The following is a 26,704-nucleotide window of genomic DNA, read 5'->3' as shown; positions in this document are numbered from 1 at the left end:
GATAGGCAGCTTGAAGGCACAGGCACAGACACAGCTCAAATGACAAGATTGCCTGTGATTCTTAAAGTGGAAATAAGTGGATTTCGGAGCTGATGATCCCCTTTGCCCATCTATCCCTCCCAGAAGAACAATACTGTGACAAAAAAGACAAGTCTGGTTAATTTCTTAAGTGCAGTGGCCCTCAGGAGCTCAAGCCTTGGCACTGGGTCATTTTTAACAGGAAAGACAAAAACCTGGAAAATTCAAAATGCAAGGAAATACCCCCAAAGTGCACTCCATAACACTGAGCTTTGGTGCAGCAGGTTGTTTGACTGGAAATACACTTTGGACTGGTTTTACAATATCTTCAGCCCCAAGGGCGAAAAATACCTCCTATTACAAGCTTTAGGAGTTTACAGGTTTCATAATCAGGAATACATGTTAATATATATATTTTTTATAGGGAACAAAGGTGAAGATGGAGGCTCACAATGCTTCATCTTTTTTGAAATGTTAAAATTCAATCCATTAAAAAAGAAAAAGGAAATGGATTACACTTGGGGGGGGTGAATGCCCCAAGAAAACCTTTTTATTTCTTTACACAAAATAATAAAAAAGAAAAAAAGATATTTGCTATAAGAAGGAGTTAATCATTTTACCATTTGTAACATTGGTTTAAGAGGAACATCATTCTAACATAATCATTCAAAATTACTTATTGCAAATATTATAATTTAATTGTGTGCCTTCAAGTTGTTTCTTAATTATGGTAACTGTAAGATGAATCTATCATGGGGTTTTCCTTGGTAATTTTTTTTTTTGGGGGGGGGTGATTTTGCCTTTCTCTGAGGCTGAGAGAGTGTGACTTGGCCAAGGCTTCCCAGTGGTTTTGCTTGGCCAAGTGGGAATTTGAACCTTGATATTTCAAAGTCCTAGCTCAACACTCAACCCAATACACAACCTTGGCTTCATTTGATAATTGTGTGTGTGTATGCTTTTAAGTTTCCTGTTGACTTATGGCTTCCCATTAATTTCACAGCCTTTTCTTAAACAAGGAATATTTAGAGGTAGTTTTTCCAGTTCTTTCATCTGGCACTTTATGGACTAACCAGTATGAAATGGCATAGGTTTTCCCAATGCAGCCCATTTCTTCAGATGTATGGAGTGTGTAGCCTTATACATGTGAAGATGTGGGCTATATTCTAAAAATGGTTATGCAAATAAAATTTAATTTAATTTGTTACTACATTAATATGACTTGACTTTCACTTAAGGTTTATAGTATATTGTAAAAGTCTGGCTTATAGGCTGATATATAGGTCCTTTCTACACAGTCATATAAAATCTAGATTATCTGTTTTGGATTATATGACAGTGTGGACTCATATTATCTAGTTCAAAGCAGATAATGTGGATTGTCTGCTTTGATCATCTGGCTTATATGGCAGTGTAGAAGGGGACATAGTGTCAAGAGTCAGACGCCAGTTAACATACAAAACAGAGTTTATTCTGAAGATAAGCCAGAAAATAACATAAACACAGGAAATATCCTTGAAACACTTCACTTTTCAGTGTTTCGAGAGTAGATTGGACAATAATAACTCAAAAACGAGCCACGCTAATTTCCCATGCTGACATTCAATAAAAAACTAAATAACGCTTCAATTCAGCTTTGGAAAACAAATAGAGTTAATTGCTGGAAAATAAACAAACTAGAAAAGCAATAAAGCTGCTTCCACGGTGCAGATAAGCCGGAAGCCTCAAAGGGGTGATGAATAGCCGTCGTCAGAGGAATCCAAGGTCAGGTCAGGAGGCAGCAGAAATTCCGAAAGACAAACCAATAGTCAGAAGCCGGGAGTAGCCGTCAGTCAGAGGGTGTAGACAGAAGCCAGGTCAAATTCAATCCAAAGTCCAAAGAGGGTGCAGTCATCCAAAACAGGTCCACGATAAGACACAGCGAGAGCCAAGCTAGGTGATATCAGCAGATTCAAATCATAGTCCAAGTCCAGTCTTCATGGAAACACAGAGATCCCAATGGCGCCTCAGCAACACCTTGCCACACGCAAAGTGCAGTGGCCAAACATTCCCATTTTATTCCCCTTCCTCCTGGGTGACCAAACACTCACACCCAAACACCAGGTGTCCCAAATCTACTCAGAGTCTGAACTCCACACAGCTAGAGCTCTTGGATCTGGAGTACCTAGCAATTCGTCGGAGTCCCAATCATCCTGCCCACACTTAGCCCCATGAACACTTAAAGAACCATCCTCCCTTCTCCAAGCATCCCAATTGGGATCAGCTCCTGCAGAAACCCCAGGTTCAGAAGTATCCATAGGCCCCAAATCCCCAGACATCTCTGGTGGCTGTGCCCATTCAGTGCCCGCTTCCCCAGCCACCACCTGTTCCTCAGCATCCATCTCCCCATCTGAATCTTCCTCAGAAGATCCCCCATATAGCTCTCTAAGTCGCTTCCTGCGCAACTCCTCCAGTGAACCCTCATCACGAGGGTTTTTTCTTCCTCTTCGAATTCCATCACCATCAACCATAATCCCCGAAGGCGCAGTCACAACACATAGTAGGCCCATATTTGCGAGTTTAACTTCTGCAGATTTAATATGGACTTTCTAGATTAATTCAACATTTTAAAACCCAGAATCCATGTAAAAACACGCCAAAGCCAACACTTCCAAAGCTTTAACACTTCCTATTTCATCCACAGAAAAGTGGGCAGAGGCCAAATAATAAAAAGAATTAGGCTTTATTTAACTGTGCATTGTCATATTATTGTTGTTGTTACATGCACTTAAGTCGAATTTGGCTTATAGCAAGATTCCTTCAGAGGATGTTTGCCAATGCCATTGCCTTTTGCTTAGGCCCCATCTACACTGCCATGTAATGCAGTTTCAGAATGCAGTTGAACTACTTTCAACTGTATTATATGGCAGTGTGGACACATATAATCCAGATCAACCAGTGACCCCGCTCAAGATATATTTTTATGGCTTTGTAGTTAAAGGCTAGCCATGCATAGGAGAGAAATAGATCCCTGGCCTTTTTCAAGGTGGTCTAAGAAGGAATTTTGGCTGGCACAGCTTTTGATGCTGAGATAAGACAAGTTCCATCCCATGAAATTTTCAGTTGAGCAGCTCTTATGATTCTCGGACCACTGCTCTTACTTGCACCTGTTTGTTCCACGCACTGCATTATGCAGGGTCAGGAACATATAGTTCTGAGCTGCCTGCTTTCTCTGCAAATATCCTAATGTGACTGTTTAAGGAGGTGGGGAGAGGGTGAGACAAAAGGGATGGGAAATAACCTTAAGAAAATGTTCAGATGTTAGTGTCAAACCCTAAGAGAAAGGCTGAAAAAGGAAAGGGAAAAAGCTGGAAGAAAAGAACAAAGCTGGCTGTCAATTAGACTAGGTGAAGCTGAAGCTAATGGATACTCTGTCAGAAGAGATGAAACGTGGAAAGAAAAGAACCAGGCCTACCAACACAAAGGGGGCGGACGGGATTGTGCAGCTAAAGCTTTGGGTGCACGTGCCCCTCCCTCAAATGCAAACAGAGGCAAATACAAAAGACAGCATTTGCTATCCACAGGGCAACTGCCTGGCACTTGTTTGGGGAACTGTATAGGCTTGGAATGGGGCCTAAATACCAGATCCCCTCCAATCTTAGAAGCTAAGCAGAATCAGCGCTGTCAGGTACTTGGATAGGAGATGATCAACAAATACCAGGTGCTGTAGGCTATGTTTCAGAGGGACTAGGGAAACTACCAATGAATATTATTTGCCTAAAGAAAACAATGAAATTAATGGGATCACAATAACCTAGGGTAAATGGACAAATATCCTGAACTTATTTTGCTGATAAAGGGGATCATTTTTCTACATATATACAATGGTTCTTATAGTTATTTGACTTGGGAAATGGCTGGAGGGACTCTGGCCGGTCCCCTTTCCCAAGGGGTTATGCAAATTGGGTCATGGAAAGGTGCCTTCAAGTTATATTTTGATGCATATATTAGGAATGGTTTATACCTTTCATATAAGGAATTGACACAGTACACAGTATATAAAAGATACAGGTTATACAAAATGAACAAACTGATACATGTTATTAAAGGGTATAGAAATGATAGGAGTTTGTAGGATACAGCTGCTGCTAGGTTTGTTCCAGAACTTCTAAGGCTTTGGAAATTCGCAATTGAATCTCTGGAAAAGGTTTTTTTTAAATAATAATTTAAAAATCATATATTTGCTTGTAGTCTCATAATGAACTATAAATCATTTTTGGTGGGGGACTTATCATGGCTTGATAATATTCTGATTATTCTCCTTTATGTCAGGAGGAACTCCAGAATTGTGATTGGAAGGAAATGTTACCCATTTGGGGGCAATGCCCCTCCTCCTTACTGTTAGCATAAGTATCTTCACTGATGTTATGCGATCAAAAAAAGGGAGGAGGTTCTGATGTCAGCAGGTGTTTTCAGTGGCAAGAAGTTTGGTTGAAGTTCCTTGGCCAGCTATTATATTTTCTTGAAAATAAGAACTAGTCTTATATTAATTCTAGTTCCAAAAGACTCATTAGGGTTTATTATCAGGAGATGTCTTACTTTTTCAATTTACAACTATCTGCATGTATTCGTGTACAAAAACCTACATTTATTCAAATATAGTTCTGTCACCGTCTTCTGGTACGTTGTCATAACTCTCCAAACCCCGAATTCCAGCTTGAACAACAAAAAATTACAGACACCAAAAATTCAGAAAATGTTTATTTTACAAAAGGGCATTGAGTATGTCCATTACAACACATAGCGTACTGAATTGTGGAGATTCATATTAGACACAACCATGTCCATTCGTTATTAAGTGCACACTTTATTTGTGCATTGTGCCTGTACTCCAATTTCATTTGGCAAAAAATGCCTCAAGCTCATCTATTTACGAAGGTGTTTACCGCTCCTCCAATGGCATTTGCTTAGGTATTTACAAATATTTAATTATAATTAAGTATTTGCAATCAAGTATTTGGATAGGGCACACTGCTGGGGAGGTTGTGTGTGAGATGTGGGTTGTGTGTTTTAAAATGCATTTTAAATTATATTTATTATATTTTAACCTGACACACAGTACTATTTTGATGTTTAATTTTTGTATTCTGTTTGTATTAAATTGATCAAGGTGTGTGGTTGTTAGTCACCTTGAGTCCTCTCGGGAGAAGGGTGGGGTATAAATAAAGTAAATAAATAAAATAAAGAAATGTATATTATTATTTAAGTATTCATGTCAATAATATTATTTAGTTATATTTAATTAAACTATGTAACACACTTTTCGTCCTAAATGGTTCTATCATAAAAACATAGAAAAGGTTTATTAAACCTCAAAAACTTTGTTTTTGTAGGACATCCTGCAGCACATTTTGCTATAGCTTTTCAATGAATATCTCATTGATGCTAAACTAATTCAATATAGTTTGTGGCAGCCACAAAAAAGGCAAAGTTCCTGGAGTATAAAAACTATTTTCAAAGTAAGTACCTCACAATTAAACAGGAAATAACACTTTCAAACCAGGAACAGAAAATGTTTCAAATTTTGTAACATAGTGTTATATCTTAACTGTATTTTAACACACTGTATTTTAACCTAACACAGAGATGTGGGCAAAACGTCAGAAGAGAATGCTACTGAAACATGGCAATAAAGCCTGATAAACTCACAGTAACATACTGTTGTTTAACTTTTGTATTCAGTTTGTTTTGAATTGATCAAAGTGTGTGGTTGTTAGCACCTTGAGTCCCCTTGGGGAGAAAGATGGGGTATAAATAAAGTAAATAAATAAAACATGTATGTGACCATTTATTTTAAGTGTTAATGCCAATAGTACTATTTATTTATATTTAAATAATATATCAATATTATTATTTTATAAGTCAATATATCTGCCTGGCTGACAATCTTCACTGGGGATTATTTTTTGGCATACAGCAACCTGAGAAATCATGCTAGGGCTTATTTTCCAGTTAGGTCTTATTTTGGAGGGAAAGAAGACTTAAATGGCAGTAAAGACACAGGCCCCTTCTACTGCCTTATCACAGTAGAGCATGAATCCACTTTAAATTCAGTTTCTGCCTCTTGCAGAATTCTGGGGTTTGTAGTTTAGTAAGGCCCAGAACGTGTCTGGCTGAGCGGTTTAAAGGCCCCTTCCTAAAGTGGATTTAAAGTGGATCCAAACTCTAGTGTGATGAGGTCCTTACACTGCCATATAAAATCCAGATGATCTGCTTTGAACTGGACTATATGGCAGTATAGACTCATATAATCCAGTTCAAAGCAAATAATTTGGGGGCCCTTCCACACAGCCATATAACCCAGAATATCAAGGCAGAATAACTCACAATATCTGCTTGAACTGGGTTATTTTAGGGTCCTTCCACACGGCTGTATAAAAACCACATTGAACTGGATTGCATAGTAATGTGGACTCAGATAATTCAGTTCAAAGCAGCTATTGTGGATTATCTGACTTGATAATATGGGTTATGTGGCTGTGTGGAAGAGCCCTGAGTCCACACTGCCATATAATCCAGGTCTGGGCTGTGGCACAGCTGGTTAGTAGCCAGCTACAATAAATCACCACTGACCGAGAGGTCATGAGTTTGAGCCAGCCCTGGCTGGATTGAGTGTCTGACCATTAAATAGCCTAGCTCGTTGTTGACCTAAGCAACCCAAAAGATAGTTGCATCTGTCGAGTAGGAAATTTAGGTACCGCTTTTTGCGACACCATAAACGACACCATAAACACATCCAGCAGCGAGCGGAAAGGAATGAGGAAGTACTCCATCAAGGACTCGGTGTCACAGTGAATGATACGGCAGCAGCTCCCCCTGTGGCCGGAATCGAGCATACCCTCATGAAGCTAGAAAATGTTAAATTGCCTCTGTGATTGCATCTCCCCCTATGAACCGGCGCAGGCCTTAAGATTTGCTGGGGAGGCCCTCCTCTTACTCCCACCACCATCCCAAGCACAGCTGGTGGTGGCCTTCTTGGTGGTGGCCCCATGGCTCTGTAACACACTCGCTAGAGAGATCAGACAAGCCCCTATTCTATCCACTTTCCGCAGGGAACTGAAAACCTGGTGGTTCCGGCAGATCTTTGAACAAGATTAGTTTCAGTGTTCAACAAAGCAGACCCTGCTCTGCACACTACTTCCCTCTTGGCCCTATGATATGCTGTTGTGTAAGTTTTATCTATCCCTTACAATGGTCCATGTCTACCTCGCCCTGACTACTGGTTCCCGATCCCTCCATGCAGTGTCCTGACTGTAACTACAGTAGAGTCTCACTTATCCAACATAAACGGGCCGGCAGAACGTTGGATAAGTGAATATGTTGACTAATAAGGACAGATTAAGGAGAAGCCTATTAAACATCAAATTAGGTTATGATTTTACAAATTAAGCACCAAAACATCATGTTATACAACAAATTTGACAGAAAAAGTAGTTCAATATGCAGTAATGCTACGTAGTAATTACTGTATTTATGAATTTAGCACCAAAAAATCACAATATATTGAAAACATTGACTACAAAAATGCGTTGGTTAATCCAGAACGTTGGATAAGCGAAAGTTGGATAAGTGAGACTCTACTGTATGACTATTTTAACTGAACTATTTTTAGCCTTGTTATGATGTTGTTTTATTATGTTTGCTGTGTCCAAGTTGTTGTATGATTTTTTTTTTTTTACAATTGACTGTTTTGAACACATGTTGGAAACCTCCCTGAGTCCTCTGGAGGAGATAGAAAGGTATATAAATAAAGTTTTTATTATTATTATTATTATTATTATTATTATTATTATTATTATTATTATTATTATTATATGTGTCTGTGTCTGTATGTCATATGTCTAATGGCATTGAATGTTTGCTATGCATATGCACATTGTGATCCGCCCTGAGTCCCCTTCAGGGTGAGAAGGGTGGAATATAAATACTGTAAATAAATTCATAAATTCAATGTGGATGTTATACAGCTGTGAGGAAGGGCCTGGATCATCTGCTTTGATACTCTGGATTATACGGCCGTGTAGAAGGGGCCACAGAGGAGGTGAGGAAGGGGCCTCTCCAGCTGCGTGCCCATCTGAATAGTCCTGGATTCAGCACGAATGTCCTTCCTTCCCTGTCGGGCTGAACTGCTTGATGTGGGTGAGCCCCTAGAGTCAGCGCTTTCACTGCCAGAACGTCTTCCTGTGGGACCCTGGGATTGGTAGTTCTGTAACCGAGAAAGGTATCATTCCGGCGCCTTGAAGACTACATTACCCAGCCTGCACTCTGCGAGAGGAGTAGACCGGAAGGGTTCTGTTCGGCGCGTGCGCAGCAGCCGGTACGGTTACCCGGCGGTCTCTCTCGTTTCTTCCTCGCCTTCACTCAGCAGTGTCTCCCTGACTCCGGCGACGGAGGCCTCACGTCTCTTTCTCTTCTTCTCCTCCGCAGCACGTTAACCGCCTCGTGGCCGAGTCTCTCCTTCCTGAGAGGAGCCGGGTAGCGGCAGCGACGAAGGGGCAATGGCGGACACGGCGCAGAATGGGCCCATGCAGGGAGGCGCGGGCGGAGGAGCTGTGGTGAGTGGCTGAGAGGCAGGCCGGGCGGCATTCCTCGCCTCCGGGAAGGGTTGCTGGCATCAAGAGCGTACCCTCAGCCCACGGCGTGAACTTCTCCCCAGTCCCGCGTGGGGTGGAGAGGCTGCGAGAGCAGCAGGTCCCTCGTTGAGGAGTCTCTGCGTGACCTTGGGCCTACCTTACAAGTTTGTGGTTTGAGGGAAACGCCTGGCTCTTGAGAAGTGGTTAAAATGTAAAATACCACCAGGCATGGATATCTCCCTTAAACTCTATGGGGAAGTCCTACTGTGTGCCCTTCCACACAGCCATATAACCCAGAACATCAAGGCAGAAAATCCCACAATATCTGCTATGAACTGGGTTGTCTGAGCCCACACTGCCATATATTCCAGTTCAATGCAGATAATGTGGGATTTTATTCAGCTGTGTGGAAGGTACCATAGATTGTCTTTCATAGAATCACAGAGTTGGCAAAGACCCCAAGGGCCATTCAGTCAAACCCCCTGCCAGGCAGGAAAAGCACAATCAAAGCACTCCTAACAGATGCTAATCCAGCCACTGCTTAAAAGCCCACAGGGAAGGAGACCCCACCACACTCGAATACAGTGGTTCCCAACCTTTTTTGACCAGGGACCACTTCAACCAGAGACCACTTTCCAACATTAGTACCAAAACAGTTATGAATCAGTGTTTGGTCAACTTTAGATTCGGTTTGGTTATTTGGGGTGCTGATTCAGAAAATAGCATTAGATAGACCACATCAACTCTAGTTTCTAATACAGAACATATGCTGTTCTTTAGTCACCATCTGCTTGCCTGCAGAAAATCATATTTAATAACCTAGAGCTGATGTGGTCTATCCAATGCAATGGTCATCTCTGAGGAAAGGAGTGGAAATAAAATTAGTAAAATAAAATAAAGAGGAAGTAGGTTTGTAGACCAGATTTTCCTTCTTGTGGCCCACTGCTGCGCTACGGCCTGCAGGTTGAGAACCACTGCTCTAATATAACCCAACCATATAACGCAGAATATCAAGGCACATAATCCACAATATCTGTTTTGAACTGGGTTATCTGAGTCTACACTGTCATATAATAATAATAATAATAATAATAATAATAATAATAATATAGCTTTATTTATATCCTGCCACAGTCTCCCAGAAGGGACTCAGGATGGCTTACAATACACAAAATACAATAAAATACATATAACTGAGTCCCTTCCACATAGCTGAATAAAATCCCATATTATCTGCTTTGAACTGGGATATATGGTAGTGTGGACTCAGATAACCCAGTTCAAAGCAGATACTGTGGTATTTTATGCCTTTATATTCTGGATTATATGGCTGTGTGGAAGGGCTCTCACTTCAAAGCAGATAATGTGGAATTTTATATAGCTGTGTGGAAGGGACCTAAGGGCCCTTCCAGACAGGCCCTATATTCCAGGATCTTATCCCAGGTTTTCTGCTTTAAACTGGATTATATGAGTCCGCACTGTTAGATAATCTGGATAAACAGAAAACCTGGGATCAGATCCTGGGATATAGGGCCTGTCTGGGGCCCCTTCCACACAGCTGAATTAAATTCCACATTATCTGTTTTGAACTAGAATATATGGCAGTGTGGACTCAGATAATCCAATTCAAAACAGATATTGTGGGATAAGGGCCTAAAGCAGCATAGTCCACTGGGGGCCCTTCCACCCACCCCTCCCTATATCCTAGAATATCAAGGCAGAAAATCCCACAATATCAGATAATGTGGGATTTTCTGCTGTAATATTCTGGGATATGGGGCTGTCTGGAAGGGCCCTGAGAAATCGCTCTGAGCATCAGGACATTCTTCCTAATGATTAGGGGCCTCATCACACTTGAGCATTTTTCCACTTCAAATCCACTTTAAATGCTGTGATTGTTTGTAGTTTAGGGAGGGGCCTTTAAACTGCTCCTCCAGAGAAACCCTGGACCTGCCTAAACTACAAGCCCCAGAATTCTGTAGGAAGCAGTCACAGCATTTAAAGGGCTCTTCCACACAGCCCTATATCCCAGAATATCTGCTTGAACTGGGTTATCTGAATTCACACTCAGATAATGTGGGATTTTCTGCCTTGATCTTCTGGGATACAAGGCTGTGTGGAAGGGCCCAAAGTGGATTGGAGTGGAAAAATGCTCAAGCTTGATGACGCCCCATGTGAAACCTTTTGTTCCTCTAATTGGAATCCATTGCTCCATATCCTCATCTCATTTCCATCCCTGAGGAATGTAGCAGGAGCACCTCTGTAAAGCTGAAATGACTTAGACGTCTGGTTTGGGTTTCAGAACCACAGCTCTTGCATGGGCAAATTTCAGCCCTCCAGGTTTTTGGACTCCAACTCCCACAATTCTTAACAGCTAGTAAACTGACTGGGATTTCTGGAAGTTGAAGTCCAAACTCCTGGAGGGCTGGAGTTTAGTGTGGGAGAGATTACTTATGGTTGATGAAGCTGTATGTCTTTCATTCATAACCACCAATACTTCCCAGCCTTCCTTGCTCTACAAGACCACGAAAAATAAAGGATGGTTACCCAGAATAGGGTACCCAGAATTCTTTTTTAAAAAAGTAATTCACCCCTTGTCATTTTTTGAGTTTTTCAGTGTAAGATCTCACCCTCCATCACATTTTTCCTTCTTGCTACTATTGGCGGAGCCTTGACAGATACAAGTTCATTTGATATTTTCTGAATATAGATTGCCCAACAGGTGTTTATATGAAACAATAGGAGACTCTACCTTAAGCAAAACCAGACCTTTGGTTAGTCTAATTTAGTGTTACTTTCCTGACTGGTAGTGAATCATGTTGATTTTCAGACAGATTTTTCAGTTTTGTCTATTAATGATACCACAAGCTTGCAAAATATGTGTCCGACTACACTATGTAACACGACTTTTGTTCCTGGTTTATAAATGTCATTTCCTAATTGGTTCTATCATAAAAACATGGGAAAAGTTTATTAAACTGCAAAAATGTTGTCTTTGCGGGATACCCTGCAGCACATTTTGCTATAGTTTATCAATGAATATCACACAGAGTCTCAACCAATTCAAAATGGTTTGTGGCAGCCATTAAAATGAAGTTTCTGGAGTATAACAACTACTTTCTCGGTAAGTACCACATAATTAAACAGAAACTAACGTTTTCAAACCAGGAGCAGATTTTTTTTTTACATAGTGCTATTGAGCCACGCTGCGCACATCACTGCTTACAAAGGTTTTCCTGATTCCTTGCAAGAAAGAAAAAAGATGGAACATTCTTTGTCCCAAGTCTCAGTAAGATAGCGTTTTGTGCCTACTTGACTTTTACTTTCTCTGTAGACTGTTGTGACATTATCTAATGAAAGGTGGTGTCTCTATGTGTATACTTTCAAGTCACCTGCCAACGTATAACGAGCCCATGAATTTTTAGGGTTTTTGTAGGCAAGCAATACTCAGATGGCCATTGGCTTTCCTCTGGAATATAGACTACAGCTAACATGGGTTTAAATCAGGACATTTTTTCTGGATTTTTTGCTCATGTGATTGGGATATCCTGTAACCAGAATTCATTCTTGTAGTATATTGGTATCCAAATTTACTGAACACTATGATTTACAAGAGTGGGGCATTAGATAGCAAGTTTATATTATCCAAGTTCAATTAACTAACTAACTTAGTGGCTATAGCTTGTTTAGTATTATTTGGCTATATGATATAATATTTTCTAAGCATTTTATGAAGGAAGGCAAGATGAGGGACAGTCACTCCCTTACCAGACTTGATTCATGAGTAGCTTGCATCAGTTGGATGTAGTGAGTGTGTGTCATTATTTCACTGAAAACAAGATTTAGCTTTGTCATTTGGTCTAGAGCTAGGCAGGACTTTGGGCAGAATCCACAAGTAAATATAGTTTCTGTGTACCTAATTTGCAACATCATACATATTACTAGGACTTTAAATACAGGAATTACAGGGGATATGTGATAAATTATTTCAGACTCACATTCTTCGTGAACTACTAAAACATATATGGCCTCACCAATACTATTTCTGAGAATATCCTTGTTTTTGCAGCAACACCAGCAAGTTGGTAAACTTTTTGTGGAGTTCCTGTATTAGTTGATAAGCTGCATTTAATTTAATAATTTTATATGTAATAGGCACTTATGTTTTTTCTACATAATCCCAACATAATTTTTAGGCTTGTGATATTTCATTAATGCACTTATTTTTCTGTTATGTTATGTATTCAACAATGCTGCAGAAAATACTTTAATGGGGCATTTAGATTTGAACTCTTATTTAATGCTAGATGGCCTCCCAGGGAAAATGTAGACATTGTGCACCAGTAACTCTTCTCTTTGATAGAATTGTACACTGTTTGTATGGCTGATGACTAGTAGGTATACTGAAGGAACTCCTTGTACTAGTTTATATATGTGCCAGAGTATATAATTACACACAGAAAGGTCCTCCCAGACCATTTTATGTCACTATGGGAAATACCTTCAGAAGTTCTGTAGTTCCTGAGAATACTCACTGACAGGTTATATAGAAACACCCATCATGTTGTAAATCTGTCATGCCTGTTCCCTACCTACTGAGAATAAGAGGTGATCATTGTCATAGCCACAGGGTAAATGGATAATCTACCTTCATGCTGTGATCAAGAGGTTATGTTGCACTTCCTTATATTTTGCATAGACATTTGTGGGTTTCCTGCTCCAGTCCAGCAATTGGTAGAGTGCGCCAAACAACAACATAACCACTGCTGACTTGGGCATTTGTACAGGGAAGGCTGATTCCAAAAATGGCACCAGTTTCCCCCTAGTTTTTGAGATACAGAATATATGCCATCTACCAGTCTCCACCTGCTCATTCACAGAAAACTATGATAACCATATCTAAGAAACTAGAGCTGATGTGGTCTATCCAATGCAATTTTCTAAGTCAGTCCCCCAAATAACTCCAGAAATAGACTTGAAAACCAAGACACCAAGAATTTTGTTTTGGTTGGGCTGTTTTATGGATCTGGAATGTCTTTGCTCTTCAACAAGTAGTATCATCATATGTACTAACCACTTTTCCTTTCATTATAGCAATTTCTGATGACTAATAAGTTGGACACAGCAATGTGGCTTTCTCGAATATTCACAGTTTACTGTTCAGCATTATTTGTCCTGCCTCTTCTAGGGTATGTATAACCGTGTTTTTAACAATAGTACAGGTAGTCCCCGAGTTACAAATATCTGACTTACAAAGGACTCATAGTTAAGAACGGGGGTGAGACAACAGGAAGTGAGAGAAATCTACCCCTAGGAAGGGAAATTCATTCCTGAAAGAATTATGGGGAAAAGGTATCCCAGGTGAAGCTTTATCAGCAATCCTTATTTCCACAACAAGTCAAATTTTTCAAAAATCCAATTATCATAGGGACAGAAAGTGAGGTAAATTCTTATGAACAGGGACACATACACATTTTGAATTTTAAAATGTACCTTTTCTGAGTTATATACAAATTCAACTTAAGAACAAACCTACATAACCTATCTTGTTCGTAACTTGGGGACTGCCTGTACCAGGGTCTTTAGAAATAATGTTATATTTCTTAGGAATAAACTAGAGTAGAAAGAATAAATAGTATTTAAAGGCACAGTATTACTACTTTATCTTCCTTATGTAAACTTGCTGGGTGTGATCCAGCCAAAACTTAATACTTGGCTGTCCTGTTTTTCATGATTAAAATCAGAGCATGTGCTGAACTCTCCCAATGTTGAACTATGATCTTTATTTTAAGTATATTTCTGGTTTAAATTTATTTCTAAGTGATAGTTTATTTTGTGTTTCTTCTGTAATTTGTGTATATAGTGTATACTGAGCCCTGACTTAGGAATAGCCCTCACCTTATGAACAACTATTTTCATAAGTAATAAAAATGAGTGCAGATTATTCAGGTTCTGACACTTACCATTGTATACATTTTTTGAAAAGTAACATTTTAATGGAATATATTTATATACCTTTTCTCTCTCTAGTGAAATACCAAATAGAACACATTTTTCGTAATGTCAGGGGGAGGGAGGGGAGAAGGATAGTAGTGCAGTGTTTAGTGTTGATTGCAAAGAATTCCTCTCAGAACAAATACCAGCCATATCGTCTTCAGAGGCAGCGCAATTATGATGCAATGCTCAAGGGAGGAAACGTAATACTGTGGTTTGGTTTGTTTGGTAACCTCTCCTTTGATAATTCCAGGTTACATGAAGCTGCTAGTTTTTATCAACGTGCCTTGCTGGCAAATGCTCTTACCAGCGCCCTACGACTTCACCAAAGGCTACCACACTTTCAGTTGAGCAGGGCATTCTTGGCTCAGGCCTTGTTGGAGGACAGCTGCCATTACCTTTTATATTCCCTCATCTTTGTTAATTCCTATCCTGTAACAAGTATCCTTTATACAAGTATTTTCTGTGAAATGATCATGCTTCTCTTACAACATGTTTTGCTTGTAGTGATTACATTTCTGGCCTTTTGATCAAGGAAGACCATGTTTCCAATCTTCACTATGTAGTAAAGCTTGCTTTGAGATGTTCAGGCAGTTAAAATCACTCACTATTGCAGACCTTATGGGGTTGTTGTGGGTAGGTAGGTGGGTGACCAAATGTTGCTCTTCTCCTTTTAGAGGAATGGTTGAATTAAAGCATAAGAAATCTCACTCTTTGTGAGAATGAGCAATTTTCAGAACATATGGCACTTTTTCAACCATGCAGATTCAATACTGGGCCAAATCACGATGCTGTACATGTTTATCTTTGTATGGTATCACATATAGCTTTGCCTTCAGACTACCTCTCCTTTTTATGCTCCTTTTACACTGTCCTATCCCAGGATATCTGCTTTGAACTTGATTATATAACTCTCTACTGCCAGATAACCTGATATAAACAGATAATCTGGGATCAGATCCTGGGATATAGGGCCAGTGTAGATGGGGCCTAAGATGGAAATGCTACCCTAAATACCTGCTTTTTTTAGCAATTGGATCTTTGCATTTATCCAATGGTTTACCCTTGGATGAATAGTACTGTGTTTTGGCCACATAACGCTGACTAGCTTTAAATTCCTGAATCTGTGGCATGGCCATTCATATGAGAAAATGCACCTTTATAAAGGAGGAAACCACATGTCTGCACTTTTCAGCTTGTATGTGTTCATTCATGTATCTGAGGTGGAACTTTCTTTAACTTTGACTTCAGTGAGTATTTTCCCTGTTTTGTTGTTTTCTTTGCTTCATGCTGCTACCTACACAAAGAAAGTTCTTGATGTAAGTATGTAAATGGCATATAGTCCAGTTATGAGTATAGGTTGTGAGTACTCGATTGGTATTTTTTCACAGACAGGTTGAAAATAAAATTTTTGTCTGGAAGGGAGATGTCATCAGATATTACTTTTTGTATCATGGCAGTGGTGCATAAAGAAGGAGGGCTAGTGTGCTAGATAGGATCTTGGACTAGAACTGGGGGAACTGGCACATTAGTGACCATGGGGCAGTAATAATTACTCAGGATAATCTACAAACCAGGTTAAATTAAGGGGAGAAATCCTTTTTAAAACCCCAGGCCTTTGACAGGCGGCAGGTTCCTGTTGAAGTGCTATACTTTCCCAACTGGGATGCTTTTAATTTAATTGTGTTTTAACATTCTAATTTGATTAAACGTGTTTGAATATTAGATATTTTGTTCTGCTTTTATCTGTGCTTTTAAAAAGTTAATATTGCTATGATTTTCCTTGGGCCCCAGTTTTGGGAGATAGAAGATTTGTTGATTAAACCTGCTATAGTGAAGTGAAACAAATAGAAGATATGGAAGGCACCTTTTGTAGATCTTGAGTTCATTTTACTAGGAATGTTGCTAAAATGTTCCTAATGGATTGTGGCTTTATTTTATGTATTTTGAAACGAATACATTTTCCAGATGTAGGCCCAGATTTTTGTATCAGGGATGACATAGATACTAAAGCCATTTTTAGATATTGAATTTTCTTGACTTTCCTATATTTAATGAAGTGAATGGTGTGAAATACTTCAATTTTAATTTTCATCCTCAAAGCTAGTTTCTCCCCTTAAGAAAGTCTTGTAAACATCATTCAGGTGTTTACCCTACAGATATTTTGCTAGCCTGCCAAAACAGTTACACCTGTGATTCTGTGTGACAGATGAGGGAAATGTCATTTTTGCAGGCTATGGATGTTTTAGCAGGCTAATTAAAATTACTTCCTAATGTGTGGATTGGTGGTCCTTCCTCTGTAAATAGTAACAAGAGCTATACATGCTGCTCATTGCCTGCAATTATTTTTTGCTTTCTGACTTTCTGGGGCAATTTGTTGAACACCACCTACTGCTAAAAATGAAAGCTCTGTATTTCTCTACCCCTCTGTTTCTTTATTGGCTTGCCTGGTGATAAAGGATTGCTGCATGTGCATTTGGCAGGGAAATCGAGACACCTCTACAATAAACATGTTTGCCAGAAAACACCAGAAGTGGCTTGCAGTTTCTCAAGTCGCTTCTGACATGGAAAAAAAGCAATTCAAAATCCAACAAAAAACATTTTCTTGGTGTCTTGGTATTTAAACCTGTTCCTGGGGTTATTTGGGGCTCTGATTCAGAAAATTTCATCAGCTCTAGTTTCTGAGATATGGTTATTACAGTTGTCTATTAGCAACCAGATGGTGACTATTAGATGGCATTTGTTCTGTATCTCAAAACTATAGCTGATAAGGGGAACTGGTGCCATTTTTGGAAGAAACAGGTCCAACGTTTGAGGCACCAAAATGTGTGTTGGCCAGTGTTGATTGTTTGTGCTCATTATATAAGACATATGTTAGTATGTATAGGAATATCCTTCCAGAGACAGCCTTGAGGCAGTTATATATAAACATTTATTATGATTTGTCCCCCAGTAGGATATTGGATGTGATTGTAACATCTACAAAATTATTTACTAATGTTCCAGTTTACTCTTTAGACTCGGAATGGGGCAACTTGTGCCCTTCCAGATGTTGCTGGACTGCAGCTCCCATTACTCATTGGCAGGTATTGGCCATATTGTCTGGGACTTTTGAAAATTCACGTCCTTCAGCATCTGGAGGACCATAGGCTCCCTATTCCCAATTTAGGTTGTGTATAAAGGCTTATAAATTATATCGTTGAATATCTTTTCATTGTTAGCCTTTGTAAAAAGTAGCCCAAAACTAAAACCTTTTTATAACCCCTTCTTTTTTAAGGCTCGAGGTGCAAACAGCCTTCTATTTTTAAGAAATCTTTTGGACAAGTTAAATGCTAATCAGCAAAACATCTTAAAATTTATAGCCTGCAATGAAATCTTCTTGATGCCAGCTACTGTATTTATGCTTTTCAGGTAAGAAGTGAACATATTTTAACTCTTAAACTTCAATTGTTTTAGCTTCCCAAAATAATAAGTAGGAAAAAAACTGTTAAGTAATTGACTGTGCAATGCTCTTTTGAGGAACTTATAGATTGAAAACTAAAAATCAGGGTAGTGATTTACTCCTAACTAGAATATAAGCTTGGCATTAATAGATGTTGGAGTCTGGCAAGAGTAGTTTGAATGATATAATTGTAGGATCTTAATCCTAAATTAGTGTCTCCATTTTGCTGTGATTCTGAGCAAGCTGGTAATCCCACCACATTGTGAGAAAGGTCTACTCCTAACGAATTTGAAGCGCTTGGTTTTTTGAGATGAAGCATATTTAACTACTTATTTTCCAAGAACAGTATCATTGAGTAGTTCTGCCACAGAAACGTGAAGTAATGTTTCTTTTTGGAAGAATTGCCTCTTAGGACAGATGTGGTGGAAGTGTGATTTTCCAGGTGTTATTGGCCTACAAATTCCAGTGTTTTTCATCATTGGCTGTGCTAGCTAAAGTTGCTAGAAATTGCAGTCCAGTGATTTCAATTTTGCCTACTATAGAGCATAACACTTTGCTAATTATTCTCTGGGTTTTAAAATGATAATTGCTATACTGTAGTATGGGGACAGAACTGGGAAGAAAGTGGTGCAGTTGCATAAACCATAGACTTCAGTGTCGTGTTGTAGTTTGCTTTTGACAGCCATGCATATTATTTCATTTGTGAACCACACAATGCTTTCCCTCTGTTGCCTATATCTTTATCCCTTGTGTTACATAATTGCTTCTACATTCCTAGTATATTAGAGTGAACCCTTTCCCTTCTGTTTCATCAAGCCTGATAATATAAAATGCATTGTAAACTCACTTAAGTGATAGAGCTATGATGAAATGGAGTTGAAAAGGAAAATTGTCTTAAAAAGTGAAACTACATTTCACTTGCTTATATATTAAGATTGAAATAATGAGTTTAGCATCTGTAGGCTTATAAATATCAAGTTGGTTGTCCCATGACTATGAGGTATTTCAGTATAACTGAGCATCAGTGATGTGGTAAGCAGTATCAGTTGTCTCCAGCATAATTTAAAAGCTCATGTGATCAAATATGATAGGTCATTTCTGTGAACATGAAGGTATCACTTAAACATGTCTTGCAATAATCATTTGGATTTGATCATAATATTAATTGTAACTGTAATTATAATAGTTGCTTTCAAGTTAATAGCATTTGTGATGTGTTTTTGACAGTTCTTAATTCAAAAGCCTACAGCACTTTTTGTTGACTTTAGAAGGGTTGTTACTCTTCCAGTCACTTTTGAGAGAGGCAGGGACTAGATGCTATGTTAATCCTGGGATTGTAGAAAAAGATTCAGAGCAAGTACAACTGTTTCTCATGCGTTTCTAGAATTTGCGAGGGATCTTAGCAAGTTGTGAAATAAAAGGATCTGCTTAAAGGATCTTCTGCCAGCTTGTGGCATGAATGTCCCTCTTCCTAATCCCCAGTTCTACCCTGGAGGTGAGGGAAGTCTTCAGAAAAGATTTGAGGGGTATTGGAACTCAGTCACATCCTGTACAAGATTGGAGTCCTCATCAGGGACTTAGGCAGATGAGTTAGATGGCAGGGAAAAGCCTATTAGCCTCTCTATCTGCCTGTTTTCCGTTCTCTCCTATCATCTTTCTTGTTAGACCGATACTTCTCTTTTTCTGATTACATAGCAGGCCCTTGAGTTGTCCATTTTGTTCTTCTCCTATGAGCATGGAGAGATAAGATGTGTGCTGTGAGTTAGATAGATAGCAAGGTACTTTTTTACATTTCTGTCTAGATATGTAGGGATTTGAATAAAGTCTTTTATAACTTTTTAAGCTTGACCCTACTCCTGAATTTCAGAATTGCTCTCCTGCTGGCACTAGAAGCTTCTGATCTGCTGAACTGCTGCTAATGCTGTTGTTGCTTTGTGTCCATTTTTGAATGCTTTTTCTTTTTTGGAAATTACCTAGACCCTTCCCCCCAAAATAGGAAGTGTGTAGGGGAAAGGATAACTACTGTTGTACTAGTGGACATCTGCCTATGTAAAATTGATTTTGGATCAAGACTGCAATCCTTTTGCCTTCTTTCTTGGAAGTAGGGCCCATTGAACTAACTGGCCTTTATTGTCATTTCATATGCATAGAGTTGCTCTATAACAGCCTTCCAGATCTTTGCCTGGGAGTATATTGTACTGAATGCAGTGGGGATTTATTCCTGAAACTTCATAAAATGTTAAATTCACACGGTTTCATTTGGAGTGGTGGCACTGATCTTTGTTAGTTGTTAATATTTCAGCTATTGCAACAACTGATTGCCACACATCTGTCTATGAATATACAGTGAAAACAATGTTAAACATTTATTCAGAGATAAAGGGTTTTTGTTGGAAGAAATGTAAGGCAGGCTGTGTATGATGACAAATATTTAAAGTGATAAATTTACTGAAAATCTTTTATTATCTTAACCTAGTGTCTCCACATTTTTCCTTTTGTTCTTGCAGTGGGCAGGGAAGCTTGCTGCAGCCTTTCATTTATTACAGATTTCTTACACTCCGTTATTCCTCCCGCAGAAACCCTTATTGCCGGTGAGAACCTAATTAAGATTATCTGTATTCATGCAGTTGTGGCTGTATGCTAGAAATATAATACTTTTACAGCTGGTTCCTAGATGCTGCTTTACAATGGACTAAAAATAATTATATAGTGGCTATTGTAAATGAAAATAACAAACGAAACACAAATTGCTTTCACCTTTTCCAAATATGCTTCAGGACATTGTGTGCAAATAAATGCATGGCAGAAAAGCCATGGCTTAGTTGCAAATATATGAATACCAAAAGCCCCAAATGTTATCTCTGGCATTTCTAGTTAATTGGACTCTATGGGCTGACAATTCAGTCTGGCGTGACTCTTCAGCAACTGCTGAGCAAAGCTGAATGTACTAAATATGGGTCTCAATTTCTAAAGATAGATTTTTAGATTTTAGAGCTGTGAGCTATGGAGGAATCTGCGACAAAAGGTTGCAATATAAGATTTTTTAACAGGAGTTCACAATGCCAGTTAAATAGCAATAATCCTGGATTCTCAATCTGAGCCCCTCCTCTGACTGTATAATCAATGGTGATTATAGAGCATCTTCAGTTCTTACCTGTGCATGCTCAGAAGTAAGATTTATTAAATTCAGTGATGCTTACTACCTGGCAAGTGTGCATGGAATTTAAGAGATGTGTTTGTTGGAATTTAATTTTGTGTGACATTGTGCAAAAGCTATCATGTTCCTGAAAAAAAATGTTCTTTTTTAGGACTCTCTTTACAGAACTGCGGATTGTTGTTGAACATGTCATAATGAAACCTTCCTGCCCTGTATTTGTACGAAGACTGTGTGTCAGCAGCATTTCCTTTATAAGCAGATTGGCGCCAACAGTTGCATAGCCAGCACTGGAAATGTACTTCCGTGTGTCTAATGAACATTTTGAGCAGCTGGTCTTTCTGCTGGTGATTTATACATTCAGGATCTCAGTCAAGGTTGTATGAAAAATGTTTCCTTCCAAGAACCTGTTCTGTGAATTGTATTCTATGTGTCTTAAAAAAAAACCCTCCAAAAAACCTTTGTTTTTCAAGATGTTTCTGTGCTTTGTGGAAGATGAATGTCTGCTATCTTAGACAAAATATTTTTCAAGGCAAAAAAAGAAACACAAATTAGCATTGTATAATATGGCTTAGTTGCTCTCAAGTAGGTTCTCATCAATACTGAAAAAAAATACTTATTCAAAAAGAAAGAAAAATTCCCAGCTGTGCTATCTTGATTATATCTAATAGATTGTAAGATGTTGCCACATCATAAATGTGATAGCATTTCTTAGGGATAGCACTTGGAATATCCACACATGCGGTACATTTGAGTCAGTATTCTTTCCATTCAGTAAATGAAACCAGTTAACTTTGTTGAGTCAATCATTGCAGTCAGTACAAATAAATTAGTGTCTGCTCTGTGAACAGTAGCTCTAAGCATCTAATTTTGTGGATCAAATTTATTTGATGCTTTTAAAATTGAAAGTTCTCTGCCCTGTCACAAACATATTTCTTTGTAAATATTTCCCCAGGCTTTCTAAGTGTCCCACTGTTTTTTGTTGTTGTTTTCTAGGGGTGGGGGTGGGGTTTGCTATTTTCCAAAAGCTCTTAAAATACCACTCTTTGAAAAATGTGAATAATGCGTTGTTGTGAGTTTTTTGGGCTGTATGGCTATGTTCCAGTAGCATTCTCCCCTAATGCTACTGGAACATGGCCACACAGCCCAAAAACCCACAACAACCCAGTGATTCCGGCCATGAAAGTCTTCGACAATATAAATCTGAATAATTATGGATGTTTTGTTTATTTTCAAAATAAATTGAAGTGTCATTGCCCCAATGAGATAATTTTGAAACTTCATCCAGCTATCATTTCAGCACTGCACATCCTCTGAAGTGATGTAATGCCAGAGTAGTAAAGTAATATCTCAATGCAGTTATGTTGCAAAATCAATGGGCCTTGTTTCCAAGTAATTGGCTGTGTAGGGGCAGCATATCTGTAATGGAGGATCCCTGCATCATGTATGAATGTATAGCTGCACATGTATCGCACTAAACAACAATAGTGAAGGACTGTGTGTCTCATGCCCTTGCTTCCCCCTGCATTGGCCAAAAAGCAAGAGGGTTTGGGAACATAGCTTTGGTGAGGCCATTAGGTTGCTTAGTGCACAGCTGCTATGCTTGCAGAGGAATACATGTAGCCCGTTGTGCTTAGAGCAAAAGGGCAACTACTACTTAAAGAAGTTGAAGAAAGTTCATAAAGAATGGCTATTCTGTTCCCAGGTAGAGGTGAAATACAGGGTGGGGAATAAAGATCTCCCGCATTTTGAAGATGTATTAAAAATGAACAGAACTCTCTAGAAGACAAATGTATATATTTCTGAAAAGTACTAAAACAATTTTGTTTAAATGGTTTTAAAAATCATATTAGACAAATCATTTTGTAAGGATGCAGCATGCCGAATCCTCCTCAAATTTCAACATGATTGCACCAGTACCATGGCATGCTTATGAGCCTTGGTGATTGCTGACTGGAAGCTTTTAACTGTTACCACATTTTTTGGCATTCTGATAGCCCTAGGTCTGTCAGGGATTTTTTTTTGTAGTGTTGATCCATTTACCCAGATATTAGAAATCTATTGCAAAATCGTTTTCTAATCTGGTTAGTGATGCATTATGATTGAATGTGAAGCATGTATGGAGCACTGTTGATATCACAGAACAGTTGTTTTCATAATATGCTTGAACAACAAAGCCCTGATGTTCGCTGGTCCCAACTCATGACGGGTAGTGAAAATGGCAAAGTCTCCTCTACCAAATTAGACCTACCCCACCTTTCTATCCCCACTACAGCTCACTCAGTGCCTCCTCGAAATATGGGAGATTTTTATGCCCCACCCTGTAATGCCAACATTCTCGCTAAATGCATTTCACCACAAGAAAATATAATTGTACCATTGATTTGACTCAAATTAGTTGCCTTAAATACATTATGATAGTCTGGTTTCCATAATAAACAATGTCCTGAACTCTAGGAAACATTTCTTGTCAGAACTATTCCTGAATTTTCAAATACAACTTTTCATGTCCTTTTCCTCTTGCTTTAATTTTTTTGTGTAGAATCCTGGCATCTCAATGAAAAGCCTACCCTTGAGCCTTTCCAGGCTGTACGGTATACTTATACCAGGCTGGAATAATGGAAGAAGTGCTTGTATCTCTCAGATGTAACCCACTCCTTAGAAATATTTTGAAAAGGTTTCCATAGTATGTCACTCATAGTTCTCAACTCAGCTTTGATTTTCAGTACTGTTGCAGCCCATTCCTCTTGTGTATTCTTTTGGATGTACCTCCTGTGGAATTTATGGGGCTACTTTCAAAAATTGTGTGGTCAGCCTGACTGAAAAAGATTCTTTATACCAGGGAAAGTAGGATGGTAGGCATCATTAAGTCCAAGGAATAGGCATGTTCCTGCTTTCATCTTGCACTATAGTTTCTGATGGAAGCTTGCAGCAAACAGGTATGTGCATATCTTTGCTTTTTTCCCTTCATTTGTTACAGTGAAGGTAGAAGGCACTGGGACATCTGCTTGCTACAGGCAATTAAAATCTGTATTTTAAGATTGAGGAATTACTCGCGCCAGCATTATTCCATTCATTCTTCTAAGATGCTTCATAACTCTTTGTCACATAACTCTGCACGAACTGATATGCTATATATTTGGGCATTGTGCCATTGTTTTACAAAAAATCTTAACATTTAATGATCTGCTTTTTCTTTTATTAGAGTGTAAATTCTATTTCAATTAAACTCATTCATTAACTTGTTAATAGCCAGCCTTGTACATTGCTTGCTAAATCTCCAGCTGTGAAAAAATGCAGTGATTTAAAAATTGGGCTGAAATAATACTGCTTGATTGTGCTCCTATAGGCATTTTGGCTCTGGCATCTATTTATGGAAAAATGTATAACTGTGTGTGAAGGAAGGCTTAGTGAGGTTTTCATCTAGCATCTTTACCCTGTTTTCAGGATTTTATAAAAACAAAAATTTCTGTAGCAATAAAGTGAATGTTTCAGCAGTAGGCTGGCATGCAATGTCTGAACCTTTCCAACCTTGTTGCAGTGTAATACTGGAAACCTAAAGCTGAGCATGATTCTCTAATGGAGGGGAAAAACAGAATAAGTTATCTACGTATGTGTTTGGGGCAATTAGATACACACAACTAGTCAGTCTGAAATGTTCATATGTGTTCTCATTTAGGAGATCCTGTCACAATTCAGTTGAGTATTGACATTCAGTTCTCATCCACAATGTGCATAGATCTTTTGGTAGGCGAGAGTCTGTATTACTTATGTAAATGAATGTTCTATCTTGCAGAGGATACCTCTGAGAGATGTTTGGCTTTTCTCTCTTGATTATGGTTTTCTGTTTTAGGATTTCCATCTAAATAAATTCCATACATGTCTTCTTTATGACGACTGTCAACCACAATTTCTTAAATTCCCACAGGCATCTTGGAGTAGTCTGATTTTTAAAACTTTAGATAAAACAGTTGAGTCACTACTGGCGATGCGGGGATGCTCACATGTACTTTTTTGAGTTTTTGAAACCAATCACCTGTTAATATTCTGTGGTAGGAATGGGGAATGTGTTGCTTACTTGTTCATATTAAACTCCCACAGTCCCCCATTGCAGCTGATGAGGGGCCCAGTCCTGCATTTGAGTAGCCTCTCTCTCATTCCTGCTCTACGGTCAAAGCTTTTTTACCATCTGTGCTGTACATAACATTCCCCACCATGAAAATTAAATGCTAAATCCTATTGGAAATAGCTGTTGTGGGGTTGGGACAAAATGAGGGCATTGCTCCATCAGTAAGAGGCTCCTCCCCCATGAAGTTTTCCTTAATTTCCCAGATTTCTATTGTTTTACTAGATTAAAACTTCATTTGAGGCATCCAAAGGAATTGTGCAAGCAAAGTGACCAAGAGAGTGTAAACACAACAAATATCAGTTCTAGATGTGACATTTTCAATGTCACATTCTCTGCAATGCTAGAAATTTGAAGACTTAAGAAAAATTTCATGGGGAAACAGAATTCTTACACCAAGACTCTTCTGAGTACAGTTGTCTCTCCATATCAGTTGGGGATTAGTTCTAGAACCTCCTGCAAATGTGACAATTGCAGATGCTCAAATCCCCATCTTAACAACCAGTGGCAAAGGGACTGTCTGCCATCCGCCTTGTGTGTTAGCCACTACTGAAGGAGACTTCAGGGCAGCTTTCCAGCCTTCATTGAGCTTCCGGTTCTTCTCCAAGCAATCCTCTCTCTTATTCTTTCCCTCTTTTGCTTCGTTGTTCCACTTCAGTGGCTTCTTCATGCTCAGCAGGGGAGCTCTGCAGAACGGCTTCTACCACAGTCTTCTCATAAGGGACACACTATGCTTTTTACTTAATGATTTGCAGTTTGTTGAATCCATAGATGTGGAACATGCAGATATAGAGGGCTGACTGTATCTGTTTTTTAGAATCATTATCCAATACTATACTTTTTCCTATACTCAAAAACATTCATTACACAAGATTCATTACAATCGGTAATGACCAATCATGAGCCCAGAAACCTACCTCTTAAACAAGGCAGTTCTTCAATCTAAGAGTTTCTGATGGTGACGCATTTGTGGCAGGATCCTGAGGAGTTTCTCCAGTTGCCTATCTTAATGAGTACTGTGTCTGGGAAAGTACTGCAGTCATCAAGCCTCACCTGCATTTTTAGGCCACCAAAATTGTCCAGAAACAAAATACAGATTTTGTTTTAGTTACAGAATACTATCTGCTCTTACTCATGCCAATCTAGCACCAAATGGAGTGAATAGATGACCCTGATTTGTCTGATTTGGCAAATTATTGTGAAACAGTTCAGCTCGCCAATTTGGCCTATGGTGAGAAATTAGCTTTGCATCAAGAATGTGATTTAAGAGAAGCCATGAAGTGTAACCAGATCTGAGCCCTGGATGGGCTGGGGAAGCTCATTCATTAATGATTGGGAAGGCTGTAACCTTGTTGAGGACT

The 26,704-nt window shown here is 38.9% G+C and overlaps 1 protein-coding gene across 2 annotated transcripts; it reads left to right on the top strand.

The window, feature by feature from the left end:
* The first annotated feature begins 8,270 nt into the window (after positions 1-8,270).
* tmem33 (transmembrane protein 33) lies at positions 8,271-25,108 on the top strand. 2 transcript variants are annotated; one of them, XM_008111645.3, is made up of 8 exons: positions 8,271-8,371; positions 8,482-8,609; positions 13,722-13,816; positions 14,875-15,062; positions 15,873-15,940; positions 17,899-18,032; positions 20,571-20,654; positions 21,372-25,108. In XM_008111645.3, exons 2-8 carry the CDS (start codon positions 8,553-8,555, stop codon positions 21,499-21,501), a joined length of 756 nt encoding a protein of 251 aa, XP_008109852.1. In that variant the 5' UTR covers positions 8,271-8,371; positions 8,482-8,552; the 3' UTR covers positions 21,502-25,108. The 2 variants fall into 2 exon arrangements, with proteins under 2 accessions (XP_008109852.1, XP_003221591.1); XM_003221543.3 differs by lacking the exon at positions 8,271-8,371 and having other exon boundaries at positions 8,378-8,609.
* Positions 25,109-26,704: the final 1,596 nt, after the last annotated feature.

This window comes from Anolis carolinensis, chromosome 5 (genome assembly GCF_035594765.1).
Source record: "Anolis carolinensis isolate JA03-04 chromosome 5, rAnoCar3.1.pri, whole genome shotgun sequence".
In the NCBI taxonomy this organism is placed as follows: Eukaryota; Metazoa; Chordata; class Lepidosauria; order Squamata; family Dactyloidae; genus Anolis; species Anolis carolinensis.
This window is presented reverse-complemented; position numbering and strand designations above follow the sequence as displayed.

Excerpts from the sequence above, each read along its gene's own strand:
- tmem33 (XM_008111645.3), top strand. The coding sequence starts at position 8,553 with ATGGCGGACACGGCGCAGAATGGGCCCATGCAGGGAGGCGCGGGCGGA. Across the intron at positions 13,817-14,874 it reads TTTGTCCTGCCTCTTCTAGG|GTTACATGAAGCTGCTAGTT; the intron begins GTATGTATAACC and ends TGATAATTCCAG. Across the intron at positions 15,063-15,872 it reads TAATTCCTATCCTGTAACAA|TGAGTATTTTCCCTGTTTTG; the intron begins GTATCCTTTATA and ends CTTTGACTTCAG.